The sequence below is a fragment of the Callionymus lyra genome, chromosome 11 (genome assembly GCF_982586985.1).
Source record: "Callionymus lyra chromosome 11, fCalLyr1.hap1.1, whole genome shotgun sequence".
In the NCBI taxonomy this organism is placed as follows: domain Eukaryota; kingdom Metazoa; phylum Chordata; class Actinopteri; order Syngnathiformes; family Callionymidae; genus Callionymus; species Callionymus lyra.
This window is the reverse complement of record NC_141828.1, coordinates 11,755,956-11,775,757: the sequence shown is the minus strand read 5'-3', so window position 1 is coordinate 11,775,757 and position 19,802 is coordinate 11,755,956. Positions and strand designations below refer to the sequence as shown.

Here is a 19,802-nt window from a genome sequence, read left to right as displayed (position 1 = left end):
TTGCAAACATTATCACATTTTAGCGGTGGTTATGTTTTCGCTCCTGAATGGACAACATCACTCAAACGTCTCTCATGACTCCAAACTATCAGTCCATTAATAGCGTAAACTGATCAAAGTGCTTTTTTTCGTCTTTGATCATAAAAAGTCGCCGGATTTTCGTTGGCGACTGTGTTTTGCGTGAGTCACAGGCGCGGCGTTTGATGTTTCAGGGCCGGATCACGGTGACGGGGCTGCTGGACCGAGAGAAGGGGGACATGTACACGCTGACGGTTGTCGCCGATGACGGTGGACCTAAGAAGGACTCCACAGTGGTATGGCGCCCCCTGTTGATGAAAACTAGTTTTTTATTTTCTCAAAATCCTGATTCCTGTCGTGTCTTTTTGTTCGCTTTCGTCTGGGGATTGTAGAAGGTGAGTTCGTGGAAGTTTTGCCATGATAAGAAGAGGCACACCTGACCTTTCCCCCCCTGACATCTGACCTTTCCCCCCCCTGACAGGTGTCCATCACCATTCTGGACGAGAACGACAACGGTCCAGTGTTTGACATCACGTCGGATACTTCGGTGGATATCTATGAGAACGCGGTCATGGGAAAGAAAGTTGCCGTGGTGCTCGGGAGAGACAGAGACGCTGGACTGAACGGACTGGTGAGACCAAAGTTGGAGCTCGTTCACGGCTAGCAACGTCTATCATACTAATCAAATCACTTAAATCTTTGAGAAACATCTTAGGACGTTTCTATTTGTTCAGGCTTTTCCTTGATTTTCTGGAACTCCTGTTGTGTTATCAGTTTCATCTTGATCTTTAAAGTATATACTTTATTGAATATTGTTTTGATTTTTTAAGCGCTTTGTGACCCTGGTCTGGAAAAGCGCTATATAAATAAAAATTACTTCGTTACTTACTTAAATCGAACAGCTTTCTTGTTGCCATGGTGACAATGGTTGAACATTGTAAAAGTATTTCTAAACGAGATGACAAAAGTCTTGGTTACTTGCGAATGCGCGGCTACTTCCTGTTTGAGCGACGTTCGGCTACTTCCTGTTCAGACAATATTCAGATACTTACTGCCACATTTTTTATTTGGGTGAAATTTGGCTACTTCCTGTTCCAAGGACACATAGCAACTCCCTGTTTCATGAATGCTAGGCCACTTCCTGTTTGAATGACAATGAAATGCTTGTTGTTTTAATAAGTAAGTAAGTAAGTAATTTGGAACTTCCTGTTCGGACGACATTCAGCTACTTCCTTTTTCTGGCAACATTTGGGTTACTTCCTGTTTCGGGCAGCACCTGGGTACTTCCTGTTACTTGTTTCTGCGCTTGGCATTTGGGTACTTCTCCTTAATATTTGGTAATTTTTTGTTAATAACTTTCTTTTCCATGAAAATGTACTTCCAGTTGCTTCCTGTTTGGTTGACTTTGTGTAGCGAGCCAATATAATTTTTCAATCATATAAAGACTTTTTTTTTTTGATTGTTTGCTTTGCTTTTATAAAGTTATGAAAAAAATTGTCTCCTTGGCAGGGGCATGCACCGTCTCAGTGCTTTTCTCATGTTCTACTTAATTGTGTTTTTGGCTTCAGGTCAACTTCTCTCTGGTGGCGGGCAACATGGAGGACGTCTTTATGATCAAGACGGTGAACCACACATACGGGGAGGTCTACGTCAACGCCCCTCTTGACCGAGAGGCTGTAGACCGCTATTTGCTCAAGGTCCGACATGTTTTTTGTTTTGTGAAAACGTGAATACTTTTGCTGACAATATACATGTGTTTTCGTCAGGTACGTGCCACAGACAACGGTTCTCCTCCCCGACACACAGATCTCTCCCTCACCATCAACATCTTAGACGTCAATGACAACCCACCGGTAATCGAGAGCCTCAGGGGCTACAACGTCAGCATCAGCGAGGTATGAAAGACACCGTTGTCCTGCCGGCGCGTTGATATTGATCTTAGTTATAAATTAGAACGTGGGAGGAGGAACGTCCGTCCTCCGGGTGATGGCCCTGGACCAGGACATCGGACCAAATGCCATGCTGTTTTACTACATCACCTCGGGGAACCAGGACCTCACCTTCCGTATGGACCGGGTCACCGGAGAGATGGTGACGCGGCCGGCGCCTCCTGACCGAGAGCGCCAGCAGGAGTACCACCTGATTGTCACCGTGGAGGACGACGGGACGCCACCGCTGTCGGTAAGACAAATTAAACTTTGATTTTGATTATTGATCATTAAGACCTGTGAGAATAAAGTTGTTAAATGTATCATTACGCCCTAGCACTGTTGCTAAATTTAGGAACATCTTAAAAGGGCGACTTATGTGTTAATTTAAGTGTCTCTTTATCTTGAAACTTGGACTCTATTGTATTATCAGTGTGTGTCTGTTTGTACAAAACTCTCTTTTCATTTAAATATTTACATTAGAAAATGTTTTTAAGCTCCGCCCACTGAAAGCTCTTTGTTTTTCTGAAGTTTAAATCTTCACCATAACCACACCCACTCTGCTGTGATTGGTCAAGCATCGAGGTCTGTCACTGCGAATCATCAATCCCGGAAGTCTCAACCTCCAAGGGACTTGTTGTATAAACAAAGCGGGGCATGATTACAACTGACTGGAGGAGGAGTGAAGCAGTTATTACGTCATAATAGACCCCACTCTCGTAACCTTTCGTTTGCCAAGATTTCAGACGGGGGAGAACTTTATAAAGTAATACGTTAAAAACATGGTCATGATGAGGGACTTACAGCATCTTGGAGAGAAAGACTTCAACATTTGAAACATGGGAGTGAATCAGGAAAGTTGAGTTTTCATATTAATTTCCCCCTTAAAGGAATTTTTCTACAAAACATCAAGTATTCATATGAAAAAAAGGTACAATTTAATTTGATGCGACACTAGAACCGGGAAAAAAAAACGTAGAACATCAAGATGTATTACAAGACGTTGTTACACTGCACAAGATGTTTTTTATTTACATTACCAGTACATTAGTACAAGATCTTTGTCTGTTCAGCCCAGGCTGTTTCCTGTTTAGACAAAGTTCTGTGACTTCCCTTTTCGAGTCACAATCAACACTTACTGTTCGAGCAATGTTTGTTAACTTCCTGTTCAAGCAATACTTGAGTACTTATCGTTCCGGCAATACTTGTCTACTTCTTCTTTGAGTAAAACTTGGTTACTGTCAGTCTGTGCAAAATCAGTTGACTTTGTAACAATCAACTAATATCCTGTTTGAGTGACATTGAACAGTTTCCTGTTCAAAATTAAATCGAATTTGATAAAATGACATCTTATCAGTAAGAATCTTCTGCGGCACTTGAATTACTATAAAAATGGAAATTGATCCTTTTTCAGAGCAATTAAGATTGTATTTATGTAAGTTTGAGCCAAAAAAATAGTAATAATTATTATGTTTTTAAATAATTGTGAAACTGTGACTACTGTAGACCAATGTTTTCCTAGCAGGGAGTTTGATACACTTGAGCAAGACAATGTGCAACAGTGCCACTCTATGGTTAGTCACCGTATTACAAAAAACATTAGTATTTTTTTTTAAATTATATTTTTAAATATTACCTGCTTTGAGTGAATGTCAATTGCAGTTTAGTCTTTCTGCATGACCTATTTTTTTTTTCTTCGAAGTGTGAAAAACAGGAAGTGCATCACATGTCGAGAGCAGGTGGAACATTTTTCTCAGTTTAAAAAAAAAAAATAGAAAAAAACTGTCTGCAAACACACGTGAGCGTCTGATGTTGACTGTATTTTGAAAAAAACAGATGCAGACGGATAAAAGTAACTTGCAAATCAGCGACATAAATAGAGAGTCGGACATGGAAGGGAAGAAGCCAGCCAGACGCATCAGCTGCTCTATTGTCAAAGTCTGAGGCGGAAATTGTTTTATCATTTCTCTCAATGCCAAAATCACTCCTGTGTGCACCATCCTGGACGCACACGAGTGGAACAACCTTGCTCTGCCTGTAATGGCTCCCCGGCCACCAGTAGAGCACAGCCTTGCATTTGGACGCCGCTTGATTTGTCCCCTGTTGGACGCAACGGCGATTTCCAGGAGTCGACACCCGGACTTTAAAAGAAATCCACTTTATTATACAAGCGACAATCAGGACATAAAAGTAAAGCACAGGACAGACTTTCACATCCGTGTGTTACCAAGTGACTTTTTAAAGCTTTGTACAACTTAAAATACTTATAAACAGATAAAAAACAAGATGTATTTGTGCAGTTCCACTGTAACAAAAGCAACTTCCTCATACAAACGTGAAGTCATTCATCACAAACACTCTTTTATTTACAGTTAACCGTCAACGATATACACATCATGGTCTGAATATATTATTTGGTATCAGGGCAGCATTGTTTTTTGGCAGTACAGCAAGTTCTTTTATTGAAAGATTCAAGGCCACAGTGAAGTGCTTCTCCATTAGAGAAGGCAGCAGAGTTCAAGAAGAAGGGAAAGGAAAGCGGAGCTAGCTAACACCTGGTCCGGCTCAGTCGTGGTCAGCGGGATTTTTAAGAAGATTCACTTACGAGATTTGAGATCATTGTTCCCTCCTTTTCTTCGCTTTCGAAACACTGGGACAGCTGCCGTCGGCCGAGAATCAAAAGCACACGACAGCCTCTCGCCAGAGAGCTCACCAGCATCGTTTCAAGCTTTGGCCTCCAGCTGTTGTTGCAGGTGAAACAGCCGGCCGGGAAATATGCGGCCGACCTCCAGCGGCAAACTGTACAGCGGCAGCCATTGTGAGACAGACGAGGGAGGACCTTTCTGAAGTGAGGTTGAAAGGAGCCGAGGCCGGTCTATACCTGAAGGAAGTCTGGAGATTCAAGAATGGTGTCTGAAAGAAAAGACATAGTTTCAGGTTCATATTATTAACCCTTGAATCAGAATCCTGTTTCTGCAGATAGGATTTGACATTAAAACTCAAATAATTGTCATCAAGTTGCACCCAAACACAGAGCAGATTCACCTGCACATGGACACAGACAATACTTCCTGAAATAAAAGTGAGATTTAAGAAAAGATATTCATGCTAAAACATACACAGCTGCGGTGATGAGTTCACTGACAGGGAGTGAGACGAACAGAGAGCAGTGTTGGGAAAACAAGTTTGTTTGTAGCGGAAGTTATGAGATTCTCATTGAAACACATTGCAATTGTCGGATTTACATTGATGCCCTTGAATCTTCTGATAAAAACAAGCCTAAAATACAGAGTTATTTAAGTTTTTTTTCGAAACAATTCCTAATGTCGAGGTTCAATACAAGAGGGACGTTACAGACGAGCAGTATCGAAGTATTTTGGATGTTTTTAAGTGTCTTTTTGGATGAAGATGAAGAAAAACTGAGCTCTTAGCTACATTAAAATTAACAAACATTTTTGCCTATAATTCTCAAAAGGAACAACTTAATCTTAGTGGACTTAGTAGAAAACAAGTTTGATTTTAGTCAGACGGCTATTTGGACATTCATTTAAGTTCAAGATGTGTTTTAAGTCCGACCACAAACACCTGAAGATCTACTTGTTTACTGGAAGAAGAAAAAAAAAGTTATTTAACAGAGTTTATGCCACATCAGCTGCTCGTGCTCGTGGTTTCTCAAGATAGTGTGACTAATTTGGAAGCCACTTTATCTCTTCCTTTTTATTGAAACCTCTACGTGGACCTGATATCAGTTTCTTTTTTTTTATGAGTCCATGTACGTGCACCGCAGCATTCCTCCCCTAGAGAAGCGTTCCCCAGCTGCCTCTCTGACATCAGCAGATGTACTTCGTCAGCAATTTTTCTTCTTTTTCTTCAATATTTACGCAGATACGTGGTCAGAGACTGACGTTGGTGTAGAGTGAAATGCAGAAGAAAGTGTGTGGTGCAACATGTGGATAAGAGGGAACTGTTGCTGGTCACTTGAGGGACAGTGACACAAACTTGTTTTTTGAAACTGTAGTGAAAAGAAAATATTTATCTAAAAATCTACTTGAACGTCTCTTTGCAGGGGTTGTATGTACGAGAAGATGCTGAGCGGGAGCATGAGTTCAAATGTCAAATCATAGTTTATGTTAAAAACTCATCTGGTGATATTTTATTCTACTGATTTGTCATGACCTTTAACCTGTTCAGGAGCCACCCACCAAACGTACTGCTCAACATACGGACACGTTATTTCTTTCTTGTCAATAGAACCAACTTTAACCTTCTTCTGCGATCCGTTCCTGCAGAGTTCCTCTTTCTTTGTCGATCGTTCACGTAAACAACCAGGACTGTAAATCATTACTACTGGTTGCCATGGTGATAGTTATTTTATTTAGATAATTACAATTGCACAGCATGTTCTTTATCATTAGCAAGGGACTCCGATCTGTTTCTTCATGATATAACTATTTTGCTTCAGGGTGCATGTTCACTACACTGCAAAACACTGACCAAAAACTGTTTCTTTCAACTGAGAAAAATCTCTAAATGTAGGAAAATTGTGTCACAACACGATGTTGAGTTTATAATCCATGTGTTTGTGTCTTTTGTTTGGACTATTGCAACAGTTTATTTTATCTGTCTCTCCTGCAGTTCATACAAAACTCTGCAGCGAGAATTCTGAGCCGCTCTAGTAGAAGAACTCACATTTCCCCGATCCTTAAATCTCTTCACTGGCTGCCAGTTTCTTTCAGGATCAATTTCAAAATTCTGGTTCTTACTTTCAGATCTATTCATGGTCAGACTCCTCCTTACATCAGTGATCTGATCCAGAACCTACAACCCAGCTCTGGCTCTGAGGTCTGTGGATCAGAATCTAATGATGTGTTTGATGGATCTACTGACAAAGAAACATCTTAAGACCTTTTTTTTTTATTTTTGCAGGCTTTTTCCTAATTGTCTCGGACTCCTGTGTTTGTTTTGTTTTGGTCTTAAGAGTTTTTACATTTTTAAGTATTTTTAACTGTGTATTGCTTTTGATTGTTCAAGTGCTTTGTGATCCTGGTCAAGAAAGACGCTTTACAAACAACTACTACTTACCTACTTATTTAAAAACGAATGAAACATAAATTTAGAGAGCATTAAAAACTCAAAATAGATGTTGTCTACTAGCAAGCAAAGCAACTGTCAGCTCTAAGGTCATTTTTGGGTTTAATCTTGAGGCGAAATAAATGCGTTATAATGTACTTCCTCTGTATTAAAGCCAACCGAGGGAACTTCCTGTTCTCCAGGATGCTTTTATATTTTACCAAATCAATCATATGATCCATTAACTGTTGGTCAGTTAGTTCCCAGGATGCACGCATCGGTGAGTCTCGAGTCAGAAACAGTCTTTAAACGAAAAACATCTTCCAGCCAGTATCTCGCACTGGACTTTCTCATGAGTCAGCATCTTTAATATTAAAGTCCATGTGGACAGGAAACCAGGAAATCTAACTGGGTATGTCTGGAATGTCTCTACTTTCCTCGCTGCTATATTAAAGATTGCACTTGAGGGGCGTCGAGCTTGTGAGGGTGGAGAACAGTATCGATTATGAGGCCGTAACTCTCGCCGACTGGCGATGATGTCGTCGAGTTTTCCTACCTTCGATCGGAAAGAACACGTCTCCGTGGACCCCGGGGGTGAGGGGTGTCCCCGGGTCAGACAGAAGATGACGTCCGCTGTCTGAGGTCTGCCTGGTCATGATCTGAGAGACGGTTCGAGGCTTGATTTCCGGCGAGCTGCCGAGAAATACGGGGTTCTCGTGTCCGTGGGACTCGCTGAAAGCAAACGAACACGTCAGGAAAATGTCCAGGTTTCTACGAGTAATATCATTACTTATAAGCTCATTAAACTCATATTGGGTTTTTCTACACATTTTTCCTACCATACATTCATTTTATCCAATCGTTTACTCACTTTTTTAGCAGTTGAAATATCATTATTGAGCTAAATGGTCAGCAGGTGGCAGTGTTGGTTTCAGGGTTTATTAGCCACAAATTAAAACGATTAGTAAACAACGGTCCTAATTTTAAATCGAGTTATTTTAGGTAAAATCCAAAATGGAAATGACTGGAGTCTGGTTCCTAGGTTATTATTGGACTAAGTATCTCTAGGATTATACGATCTGGGAAATCGGTGAACCATTTACGCATGTGTGTCGCATTCAAAATACACAACTTTATTTAAGTAGCACACGACGTAGCATATCTTTGACTCTTAAAGCGTCGATTTAATGAAAGAAAGAGCAAAGCGATTCATCGTATCAATACATTCTAATAGTTAAAATCAAAATCACTAGTAAGACGTTTCCAGGGAAAGTTTTTTGTTGGGCAGCATGTCCGTTTAAGTTTAGAGGAAAACATGACGTGAGCTACTCCGTGGTTTGTTTGTGTCTATTATGGTAATAACAGTTGTTCCTGCAAAACATTGGTTCATTTTGGAAGCTCCAAAAATAATTGTGTTATGTTTCCCACGGACACGAGAACCCCTTATTCAACCAAGAGTAAATGTACATTAACTCCTTTATCTTTCTTTAAATCGACGCTAGGGTCGTCCAAGAGAAAATAAATTCTCATCTATATAAATAAAATGAGGTTTTTGAATGCAACAAACATGCATACAAATGAATCGCTGATTATTTCCCAAATCGTAAACTGACACTTGTATACAGAACAATTGTTTGTCCGAATCTGTATGCAACAAAAACATCAAAACAGACAATCTCTACCAATTCCTAGATGGTGGTAGTGTTATGGAACTAGCTAGCACAACACGCAAGCTCGCACTGCAACATCCTACTTCTCCAGAGTGACGAATCTTCAAATTAAAAGTAGATCCAGATGGTAATCAGAACACCACCTAAAACTTATTATATTTTCGCTATCAATACTTCCTAATAAATGTCGTTAAAATCTAGATTTTGTTTAAATAGTTTATCAATATCGACTCCTTGGCAGAGGTAATAAACCAAGTGTGGATGCGTAGAAACTGTTTTTAATTGTGGCTGTTAACACTTGTGAGTCTGGTTCTGCTCAAGGTTTCTGCCTTCTTAAAGGACGTTTTTCCTCGCCCACCCTCACACTGTGATAGTCAACTCATAGTTAATTCTCTGTTTTTCTTTCCTCCACTATAGTCTCACTGCAACTATTAAGTGTCTTTGTTATGACACTTTAAATAGAGTCGGAATTCAACCACATTTTCCGCTCGACTGTCTGACCTCACCGAGAGGTCAAGCCTCAGTTAACGAGCTAGCTAAACAGGTGTCCGACTGGACAGTCGGGCGAGTGCAGCTGTGGACCAGACTGTGGGAAAAACATACCTGTCCATCCTCACCAGCTCCTGTGCACCTGGGAGAGAGGAAAGAGGAAACAGGGCCATTGTGAGCGAATTGAAACGGAGCCGCCGGAGAAGTTGTGAATGTGCTTCCTACTGGACCACGACACATGCACCGCGGGGGGTCGAGGCGAGAAGTGTTTCGGAAACGATTGGCATAAACACTTACGTCTGCTGGAATGGCCGCCGCGTCTCTGTTTGTAGACCAGCAGCAGCAGCAGCGGCAGAGACACCAGGGCGAGAATGCAGGCGGAGATGGCCAGAGCCCCCGGCACGAGGTCTGCAGGCACCACCAGACACGTTTAGGATCAATAAACCCAACAACTGTTCACCTTGTTTCCCCTCGAAGGGCTTCGTAAATAGACTTACTTCCCGTCTCCATGGAATCCAGTTCAGTGCACTGTTGCGACTGAGAGCCGTTTTTTCCTGAAGAGACACAAATATTTGTATCAGCATAACTTGATTCAAAGTCAATTCAACACGACAATAGTCGATCTTGAATGTTGCTTATTTTTCTGCCTTTCCCTGTTTTGTTTTTTATCTTGTTCTCTGGACTTGTTTACAGATGACTTCCTGTTGACATCAATTTAGATGCTTCGGTAGGCTTTACGTTTCTCTGAGACAGTGCAGCTATAATTTTGACTGTAAAAATTGCCTTCAAATGTGCAATCATTGACTGCTGTTTTTCTCATCTTCAATTTCTACAATTATCAACAACATTATTGAAGGAAAACTAACCTTTTTTCAACTCTAAAACCGGAATTTTACATATTTAAAACAACTTTCTCACCTGGACTTTTGTTATTAAGTTTCTCTGCCAGTTGACAAGTCAATGTTCAGTTACTTTTACTGTATTTTTTATATAAAAAAAAAAAAAATAGAGTAAAATAAAAAGCCTTGTTACTAAAATAGTAAAAAATAGTATTAGATCAAGTTTTTATTTTCCAATTAGTCAACACCATTTTTATAAATACCCAAAGAAGACTTTGTGTCTCAAACACACAGAAATTAACCTAAAATAATACTGACAGAAAGTTTAAAATGAAAAATCCATCTATTTTATATTGTGAAAAACTATCATCAGAGACTTTCCAACTCACTTTATAAACTTAATAAACTTGAATTGCTACTTTTCTTACTCATCCCTCCTTGTCTCAGTCCCTCTCAGTGAACTCAGAGGTGTAGCTTTAGCTATATTTCGATCGCACCAATCGTTCAGCAGGTTAAGTTCTCTTGAAACATGTGCCAGTGGAAGTTCTTGGAGCTACCGCAAGTTGCTCTACTTTTAGCGAGTGTTTTGATTTCCTGCCTGAAGAAGTGACTTGATGTCGGTGAAGGAAGTGAAGAGGATCTTACGCGGGGTGATTTGAAGGATGATGTGGCTGTGAGACTTCTGCACCAGGGTGTGCTTGGAGTCGTGCAGGAAGTCCAACACCAAACAACAGTAGCGTCCTTGGTCCGCCTGGGTCACATTCTTCATCTCCACCCAGAAGTTCTTCTCCGAGGACCCGAACCGCAGCCCCGCCGGCGTGCTCTGGTTGGGGTGGGCGTGGCCGACGGCGCTGTGGCGTGGACCCGCTCGCTCCTTGCAGTGCTGGTCGCTGTGCTTGGTGAAGAGCCAGGCCTCCTTCAGGATGTCGGTGGCGTGCGAAGCGGCGCCCCCTTGGAAGCACGTGAGCCTGGCGGTCGCGCCTTCTGGACAAATGTGGAGGCGATGAGCGGTGTTCACCGTCAGCGAGGTGTGGGAGTGGATCTCAGCGTGGCCTGAGAAAAACATGCAACAGAAGTTCTTAGAGAAACATCAGAAAATCTACCACAAGCTGTAATGTGTTGATAAAGTGTCATGAAACAGTTGATGTGGTTTCATGATACAGTGTCGCATCTCAATAGGTCAATAGGTGGCGCTCTCAGATTAAAGGTGATATGAGGCTTCATTGAATTATTGTTTCAGAACCAATGATTGTAGAAAAAAAAACGCCATCTAGTGGTCGTTCATCATCAGCTGTTTCATGAAACCAGAAGGCCATTAATTAAATAATAAATAATTAAATATTTCAGACTCTGATGAAACCCTTGAGAAAAAAATTATAAAATAACAAATTAAAAAATAAATACAATTTTCTTCAGCAAGTTCAAAAATAATATTTTATTAACTACATTTAATAATAGTAAAAAGGTGATTAAAACTATTTATTATATTATAATATAGTATTAATTGCCAATATATTACCAACTTAGAACCAATTGATTTATTTTTGAGAATATTTAGAGAAAATATGTATAAAATTAAATAAAATTCAGGAATGTTTAAAAAAAACATTCATTACTAATGTGTCAAAACCCACTTCCCTTTGCTTTTTAAAGATATGTATTTCCTTTTCAATGATTCTTTAACTGTGACAAATCTGCTTAGACAAAACAAATAAATTAATGTTAAAAGTATTTTTTGAAACGTACTTATAGGAATACATTAAAAACAAGTCAACTTTATTTAGACAAAGTATTTAAAAACAATTCCTAACACTTCCAGCTGTGCTTGTGGTGTTGCTAGGTTATATAAATAAAGGCTTCCACCCATTTCGAGCGTCTTATAAAAACTGTATGTTGGGCTGGAGAAAAAATAGTTTTATGTGTGTCTAATTGTTCACTTCTGAAAAACAGAGGTTGTGTTTTGAGTTGTTTTCTGTGCTTGTCGGCAGCTTGTATGTTGTGCTTGGGCTGGAAACTATCATTCAGATCTGGCAACCCTTCTTAGGAGTCTTGCAGCTGCAATTCTGTCACTTTATTTGCAACTTTTACTGTGATATTTGACAAAAACAGGGTTGACATGTAAACATAAGTTTCACAGTTTCTTTTTGTTTAAAATAATCTATATTTTGGTGTATGCATTTTTTTTAATTGGCAACATAAAACAGGAACTATAAAGCGCATTTCACAATGTTTTTTTTAATTGTTCAACCTCCTAAACGAACATCCAGTTGCTCCATTAAGATTCCCTTTGTCTTCATTTTCATTGTCTAACGCCCAGTAATTTTCCGTTCAGTCGAGTTATGCATTTAACTTAAAGATAGTTCTGAAGTTTCCGGCTTAAAATAAACCTGATTTTGGAGATTTATTCCAGCAGCTACACACCATGTTGCTGCAAAACTGAGGGCACACAGTTGTTTAGCTAACCATGGCTGTTAGTTTCATGTGCATCTTATGGGTACGGTTTTGGTGTGAGTAAGATTTTCTCTGCCAGTGACTGTGAAGAAAGGAGCGCTATAGATTTCTACTTGTGGTTGCATTTGCTGCACGATGTGTAAACGTCTTTCACTCGCACTCGTACCCCTAAAACCACATCCTGTTGAGTGCTTGACTGCAACACAAAAGTGTACAAATTGATCAACTCTGAATGATTATTCCACCGAGCGAACACATCCTCTGGCGAAAGTGTCTTGATCTGGCGTCTACAGCTGGATGAATAAAAACAATGACGCTGTTGATTAAAAAACGCCGCCCCTCGGTAGATAACAGCATCAGCTGCTGATCAAAAATGCTTTCGTTCTGAATTCCAACAGTTCAAATGTTTTGAGAGGGGAGTGACTTTCTGGAGCGTCAACAAACTTCTTCCTAAGTTTCTGCCCAGAAACCATTGTTGAAATACATTATGGAGAAGCTTTTGTCAAACATTCTGCGTCCACACCCAGACGCATATCCTCCTTTACCACAACATGAATAACAAATGATGCATTAAGGAAGACAGAAACTGATAATTGAACCGATTCAACATCTAATACACAAAACATTCCGATGATACGCCCGCTGGCTGTTTGAATGATTGCAGCTAATGGATCGTAAAACGTCGGATCCTCGTGAGGGAGAAACAAACCTCGCAAATGTCAAGAAATGAAATGTCAACTTCACCGATATTCTGACCTGATTCAGTTTAGTCTTGATCTCAGGGATCTTTCCACCAATCCCATAATGTAGGACAACAGTAATAATGCTAGTTGACAACACAGTTAATGGATGGATTATAGCTGGGTGGATGGATAAATGGATTGATCGATCGATACGGAGATATATGGATAGATGGATGATTGAATATTGGATGTATATGTGGATGGATGGATAGATGATAGTTGGATGTATTCATGGTTGGATGGATGGATGATAGATATATGGATGTTTACGTGGATGGATGGATGGATGGATGGATGGATGGATGGATGGATGGATGGATGGATGGATGGATGATAGATAGATAGATAGATAGATAGATAGATAGATAGATAGATAGATAGATAGATAGATAGATAGATAGATAGATAGATAGATAGATGGATGTATACGTGGATGGATGGATGATAGATAGATGGATGTATCCGTGGATGGATGATAGATAGATGGCTGTATATGTGGATGGATGGATGGATAGATGATAGTTGGATGTATATGTGGATGGATGGATGGATAGATGGATGGTTGATAGATAGATCGATAGATGGATGTATTTGTGGATGGATGGATGATAGATGGATGTATACATGGATGGATGATATATGGATGTATTCGTGGATGGATGGATACATGAATAGATAGATGATGGATGGATACACGAATAGATGGATGGATGGATGGATACATGAATAGATAGATGATGGATGGATGGATGGATGGATGGATGGATACATGAATAGATAGATGATGGATGGATGGATAGATGGATGGATACATGAATAGATAGATGGATGGATGGATGGATGGATACATGAATAGATAGATGATGGGTGGATGGATAGATGGATGGATACATGAATAGATAGATGGATGGATGGATAGATGGATGGATACATGAATAGATAGATGGATGGATACATGAATAGATAGATGGATGGATACATGAATAGATAAATAGATGGATGTATACATGAATAGATAGATACATGGATGGATGGGTGTTAAATAGTCTTGTTAGCTTATGGAAGCTAAAAGCTAACACAGTACCACATAAGTCCATCTGAAGCCTCGATCCACAGCATTATTATCATGAACCCTGTAATCCAGAGAGAAATTCTCTCCCAGAGCAAGAATGCGATGGTGAAACCTGTCACGTCACAGAGGCCACTGGCTTAAGACGCTTGTTTTGGTTCCGTCTCCCACAGAAACAGCTGAGCGTCTCGGCACGAGGAGGTGTTTGTGTCTCGTCCCAGCGAGAGCCGCCGCCGTCAGTAGCAAGACCAGGCCCAGGGATTAAAGCGAATCTGTTGCCCCTCCAGCTGTTCCTGCCACTGTGGAGGGACAATAGCAGGGGAAGCTCTTGTTTCACACCCACACCGGCTTTCTTCCTCTCAAGTCCTGCTCCTCTTCCTTCTTTCTCGCACCTTATTTACACAACACTCTTACGGGCCGCGAGCGTCTCCTATTCTCGCTCGACTCTTGAGTCCTAGTTGACGGTTACACATACCTGTCGAGGAGGTTGCCTCATCTATGTCGACAACATCTGGGTTTCTGGCTCGGTAACACACTCGGTTTCCTCCTGTGATCTCAGGAGTCCCTCAGGGCACAGAAACAGTCCCTCTTTTGTCTTCTGGCCCTTTCTGCCACCTGTTGAAGTCGTGTTTCCTTTTGACGTTTCATTATTCATTGTGGCGTTTCTGAGATATTCAAGATACTTATTTGACAGAAAATAGAGGGTAGTATTTATCTTCCTGGAGCACTTTTAACTATATTGTTTGAAATTTATTTCATTAAGTAATTGCTGCTTATTAATAAAACACAATAATTTACCATTAAAGTCAACAGTGGATGGTTCACAACGTTCTTCTACTGTAGATTATTTAGGTAAAAAAATAAAAAAAGATTTAATTGTGTTTATAACATCCTCCTCCAATTCTGTACTTATGTTTATTGTTGTTTATATAGTTATCATTGTTGTATTTATTATATTATTGTATTCATATTATTATTTTTGTACATGTATTTAAATTATTATTAAGTGTATTTATCATTTTTATCCTCGTTTTTATTATTTTTAACATGTTTTCTACTGTATTTCTTAATTTAGGGGAAGAATAAAATGTTTATCAATCAACATAAAAATCAATAAATCGATTAATAAATCACACAGAGTCCGAAAATTTGAAACACAGGCTCGAGGGCCGACACAAAAATCCTATTTATTGTATTGATTTCTATTAAGAGCCCTTTTCGTTCTACTTATTGAAGGCTAGTTATAGCATATAGTTATATCTCAATATAAAGAATGAGTCACTAAAGCTATTTTTCATTGTGTTCCTTTCATCATTATTTTGTTTTGTTTACAGATTAATTGTTGACATTTAAACCCTGGGTCAATGTTCACAGGGGTGAACTATCGTAGACGCCCGTTATATTAGCAACGTTTGATTGTATCTCTTCACCTGACGATCCCTTAATTTATCACTAGTTTATTATCCCGAGTGAGTATTTTATCACCTTAAAAAACGACCATAAAACGATTAACAAAGTGACTCACACTAATTGGATAATAAACCAGTTGAGACCGATGACTCCGATGTCATTTTAATCGTGTATTTATAGAAAGCGACGTGTCATTAAATCAATGTTTAAATGGCCCTTAAACACGCTTCGGTTGTTGTAGTGCGTGTGGTTTTTGTGTAGAAGTGCTTCTAGTGTAGATAGTTGCAAGTTCCTCCTCGGTCGTGCTCTCGTTTCCTCATGGTTGTGTAACAAGTGTGCGTTTGTTTACACCATCGTTTCACCATCGACGGTTTGTTCATCTGGGATGTTACCGAAAAATGGAATTTTGACAAATTCAACTTCTTAAACATGAAGTGATGAATGTTCTAGAAACAAATATACATATTTAACCTTTTTTTTTATCAACTTCTTTTCTGGTTTACGCCTAAAATGTGTGTTTTTGGTGGAGTTTCTGACGCAGGCCTGGGTGAAAGTGACACCTCTGTTCCATCTCCACACCAGAAATTAAACATCTGTTGTTTTGTTTTTTTGTTTCCATGCTCACATGTTCCACTAGTATGACTCACATGTTATCACCTCACACACACACACACCTCCCGATGTGTGTCTCTGTTAATGACATCGATCCATGAAACCCACTTTAATCGCTCCGCCCAAGTATCGACGTACTCATTTAGAGCGCATCAATGGTGGCGTGAGCTCTGCCCTCGACTCAGTGGAGAGAAAAAAAAAAAAGAGCACTTCCTGTTGACTCCATCGATTATCGGTGCCATCGTGGCTCAGCGGGAGCTTCGTGTCGGTCTCTCCTCCAGGAGGAAGAGAAACTCTTGATTATTGGTCTGTTTATCTCTGGCGCTGATTTTTTTTTTTTTTTTTGCTGACGAGAAAGTCCTGATTACTCGTCGCGGGTCCGCGAGGAAGGAAACTTCTAAACAAAGAGGGCACTGATGGAAAAGATAGATCACGTTTCTTTCCTGAAGAAATGCAGCAGAGATTTGAAAGTCCAACAAACACGATATACCTTTATGACCAGAGTCGTGCTCAGGTTCAGGTTGATTTATGGCTGTGGACGTGTTGCAAACCGTGCTGTGAGCGAGTGTTTCTCAAGAGGAGTTTGGTTTTTATTTACTAAAAACATTGTATTTTCCTCTGAAACAATACTAATATATTATTGCGATTATACTTTTTAACAAATGTACATATTTACAATAAGAAACTTTAACTAGTTTATGTTAATCGACAACTAAAATATACTATTGGGACTGAACTGAAACAATTGTTTTTACTTATATTTTAGGAAACATTAAAATATGTGTAACTTTCTAATGACTTCATTTCAGACAAACTTTGTAACTCAACCCTCAAGGTCACACACAGCAAAGTGTTTCTCTTCGTCTCACTCCCTCTCACTGAACTCATGATCCCCAAAATGAGCATGTTTTACTGGTTATTTTCTTCTCTTTTTTCCCCCGAAAACCATGTTCACGTTTTTATAGTCGCACCTGTGGTTCAGGAGTTATTGAACAGAGAAGTCACATTTTTACACGTGTGCAGGTGAATCTTGTCTGGGTTTAGTTGGTGCTACTGCAGAAGTACAGGTAGGTCCGACCATAACAATGGAAATAAATGGTTAAAACATGACTTATTTTGGCTAAAGTGAGTCTAAACACAAGATCTACTTTTGTGTTCTTTCCACTACAGAGTCAACTTGCTTTATTGTCTGCTTTAGTATAGTTTTTCCTCGTTCTGTAACAAATATGGATGTTTTTGAAGCATCAATGTTATATTTGAAAGTATTTCCTAATGTATTTGTGAAGGGATCTTGGTGTGTTGACTTTCTTTTTGTGTTATGTAGCACAATTATTCAGCAACGTTCCCTTAAAAAGATTTGTTTGACTCAGTTTAATCTACTAGAAGATTGAGAGCCAAACAAAAACATGATACTTTCATATAAAAGTCATGTTTTTATTAGACTTTACCAGCGTTTCTGTGAATCACTTGTATTTAATGGTCATTATAATACGTTGAATTAATTTAATTTAATTCATTTTTTCAGCTGTTGTAAAGAGGAAATGTTCATTTCTGAGAAATTGTAGATAAAAGAAAGCTATAGGACGGAGAGAAAAGTGTCTTAACAGGCAGAGAAGAGGACGACTACTTTAGACTGATGATGGACCCCTTTGTTTGTGTAGCTTCTTAGCTTAATCCTCAGCTCTGCATCCACTTACATTGAATCTACCTCACACAGTTTCATCAAGTATTTCTTCCACAGCAAACAAAAATAAATAGAACCTTAGTAAACTGTGAAGTAACTTCACTAAACAGTCGTTTTTTTCCTCTGAATAAATCAAATATTGCAAAAAACTGATGATAAGACATATTAAAATACATGATGTGTAGTTTTGATTTGTTATTATTGGATAATACGGACCTAAACTTTTGATGCAAAGTAAAATGTCGACAGTCGTATTATTATCTTGATTATTACAGACGTATGAAACTAAAGAATGTAATACAAATACAAAAAAAGAAAGACTTTGGCGTTTGGCAGCTGCTGTAGACATCTTTTGCCGACATTAATTTTATCCTCAGGGAGTTTGGTCAAGAAGACGAGACAAATTCATAATGTTAAAGATACATTTTAAAAGCCATTATGTAACAGATTCCTGGGTTAAGAATGCACGACTAGATTATCTTCAAACAACTTTTCATTTTTAAAGTTGTGTAACAGCTGGTCACTGACTTTAAATATCATCCTCTATTTACTGCATGTGGTAAATGTTGCAAAAATGAAATATAACGGTCGATTTTCTACAACAAAGTAGCAGGTTTTCATCTGTAATTGTCGTTAATAAACCAGAATTAAATCGGTGTTTATCTGGGGGTGGGGGGGGGGGGGTTGGGGTCTAATGACAGCCATCGTTTACCGAAGGGCTTTATCTTAATGGGTCAAATCCCCCTAAAAAATCCGGGAGAAAACTAATAACCTCTGCAGGATTAAAGCAGTTGTGTTGCAGCAGCAGCTGCTTCTCTTCTCTCCACGAGCTGAACAAAACCAAAACTATTTCGCCCAGTAGAAGAAAAACATACCAGCAGACCACAAGCATCCAGCAGAGAGGGTTTTTTATTTTTGGGTGTCCCACAGTCCTGCTGGTGTTTTGGGGGTCTCCAATTAAAGTTTACGCGCGGGAGGAGGTTCTTGACGCGGCTTTTCGCTCCAGATGTTTCCTCTCGAGCACCGAGACTTGTGACTCGATTTAAGATCGGACCGACAAGATGACACACGTCCAGAGAAAATGTGTGTGTGTGTGTGTGTGTGTGTGTCCACTCACCTCCGAGCGTGAAGAGCAGAAGCGCGCACCAGACCCGAACCCGCAGAACTTCCACCTTCATGGTCGCAAATACTTTCCACAGTGTCGTCGGTGGAGGAACTTTTGTCACCTCGCGTGGAGTTGTGTGTGTGAAGTTTTGACCAAGTCAGAAACGTGATACACACACCGAGACTCACACACACACACACACCCATCGCCCCTCCCCCTCTGTCAGTGCGCAGTTTCAGTTCCGCCCAGAAGATAAACTCAACAAACACTTTGACAATAACAAACACTGTAGTTTTGTCACATTAGAATAGTTATTACTAGTTTAATTTATGTTGTGCTTGAACTAAAATACAACGAGATTAACCGCACGTGTTACCTCAGTAATCGTTGATAAATAAAATAAAATATATTAAGTGATGGTCAATGTCTAACAGTCCCTATAACTCCTCAAATAATAATAATTAAAATATATATTTGATGTCGCCTTTCAAGACACTCAAGGACACCTTAAAAAGAATAAAAACAATAAAATACATTTAAAAAATATTACAGATAATAAGGCAATTTTAAGATGTATGATTTAAGTTGCCATTTGTTAATGTCCATTTGTAAAACCATGTTTTTTTGTATTTTAAAATCAAAATGATAACAATGTTTTTTTTAAGGATTTTTTTAAATTGCATAAAACTCTGTTTTCTCCTCATTCAGAAAATA

At 39.4% G+C, this 19,802-nt stretch overlaps 2 protein-coding genes across 2 annotated transcripts in view; one reads left to right on the top strand and one right to left on the bottom strand.

Annotated features, from left to right (window-relative positions):
• The window catches only part of cdh23 (cadherin-related 23), a 213,815-nt gene that overhangs the window by 166,903 nt on the left and 27,110 nt on the right, over positions 1–19,802 (top strand). Inside the window, exons 31-36 of the mRNA XM_087803328.1 lie at positions 213–314; positions 411–413; positions 500–649; positions 1,587–1,715; positions 1,785–1,913; positions 1,972–2,199. Of these exons, the coding sequence (XP_087659454.1) occupies positions 213–314; positions 411–413; positions 500–649; positions 1,587–1,715; positions 1,785–1,913; positions 1,972–2,199 (741 nt within the window). The remainder of the gene's footprint in view (positions 1–212; positions 315–410; positions 414–499; positions 650–1,586; positions 1,716–1,784; positions 1,914–1,971; positions 2,200–19,802) is intronic.
• On the bottom strand, positions 4,283–19,263 carry vsir (V-set immunoregulatory receptor). Its single transcript, XM_087803326.1, has 7 exons — positions 19,101–19,263; positions 10,660–11,067; positions 9,673–9,729; positions 9,473–9,583; positions 9,290–9,317; positions 7,573–7,748; positions 4,283–4,859 (listed from the first exon to the last, which is right to left on the bottom strand). The coding sequence occupies exons 1-7, from the start codon at positions 19,159–19,161 to the stop codon at positions 4,822–4,824; spliced, it is 879 nt and encodes a 292-aa protein (XP_087659452.1). The 5' UTR covers positions 19,162–19,263; the 3' UTR covers positions 4,283–4,821.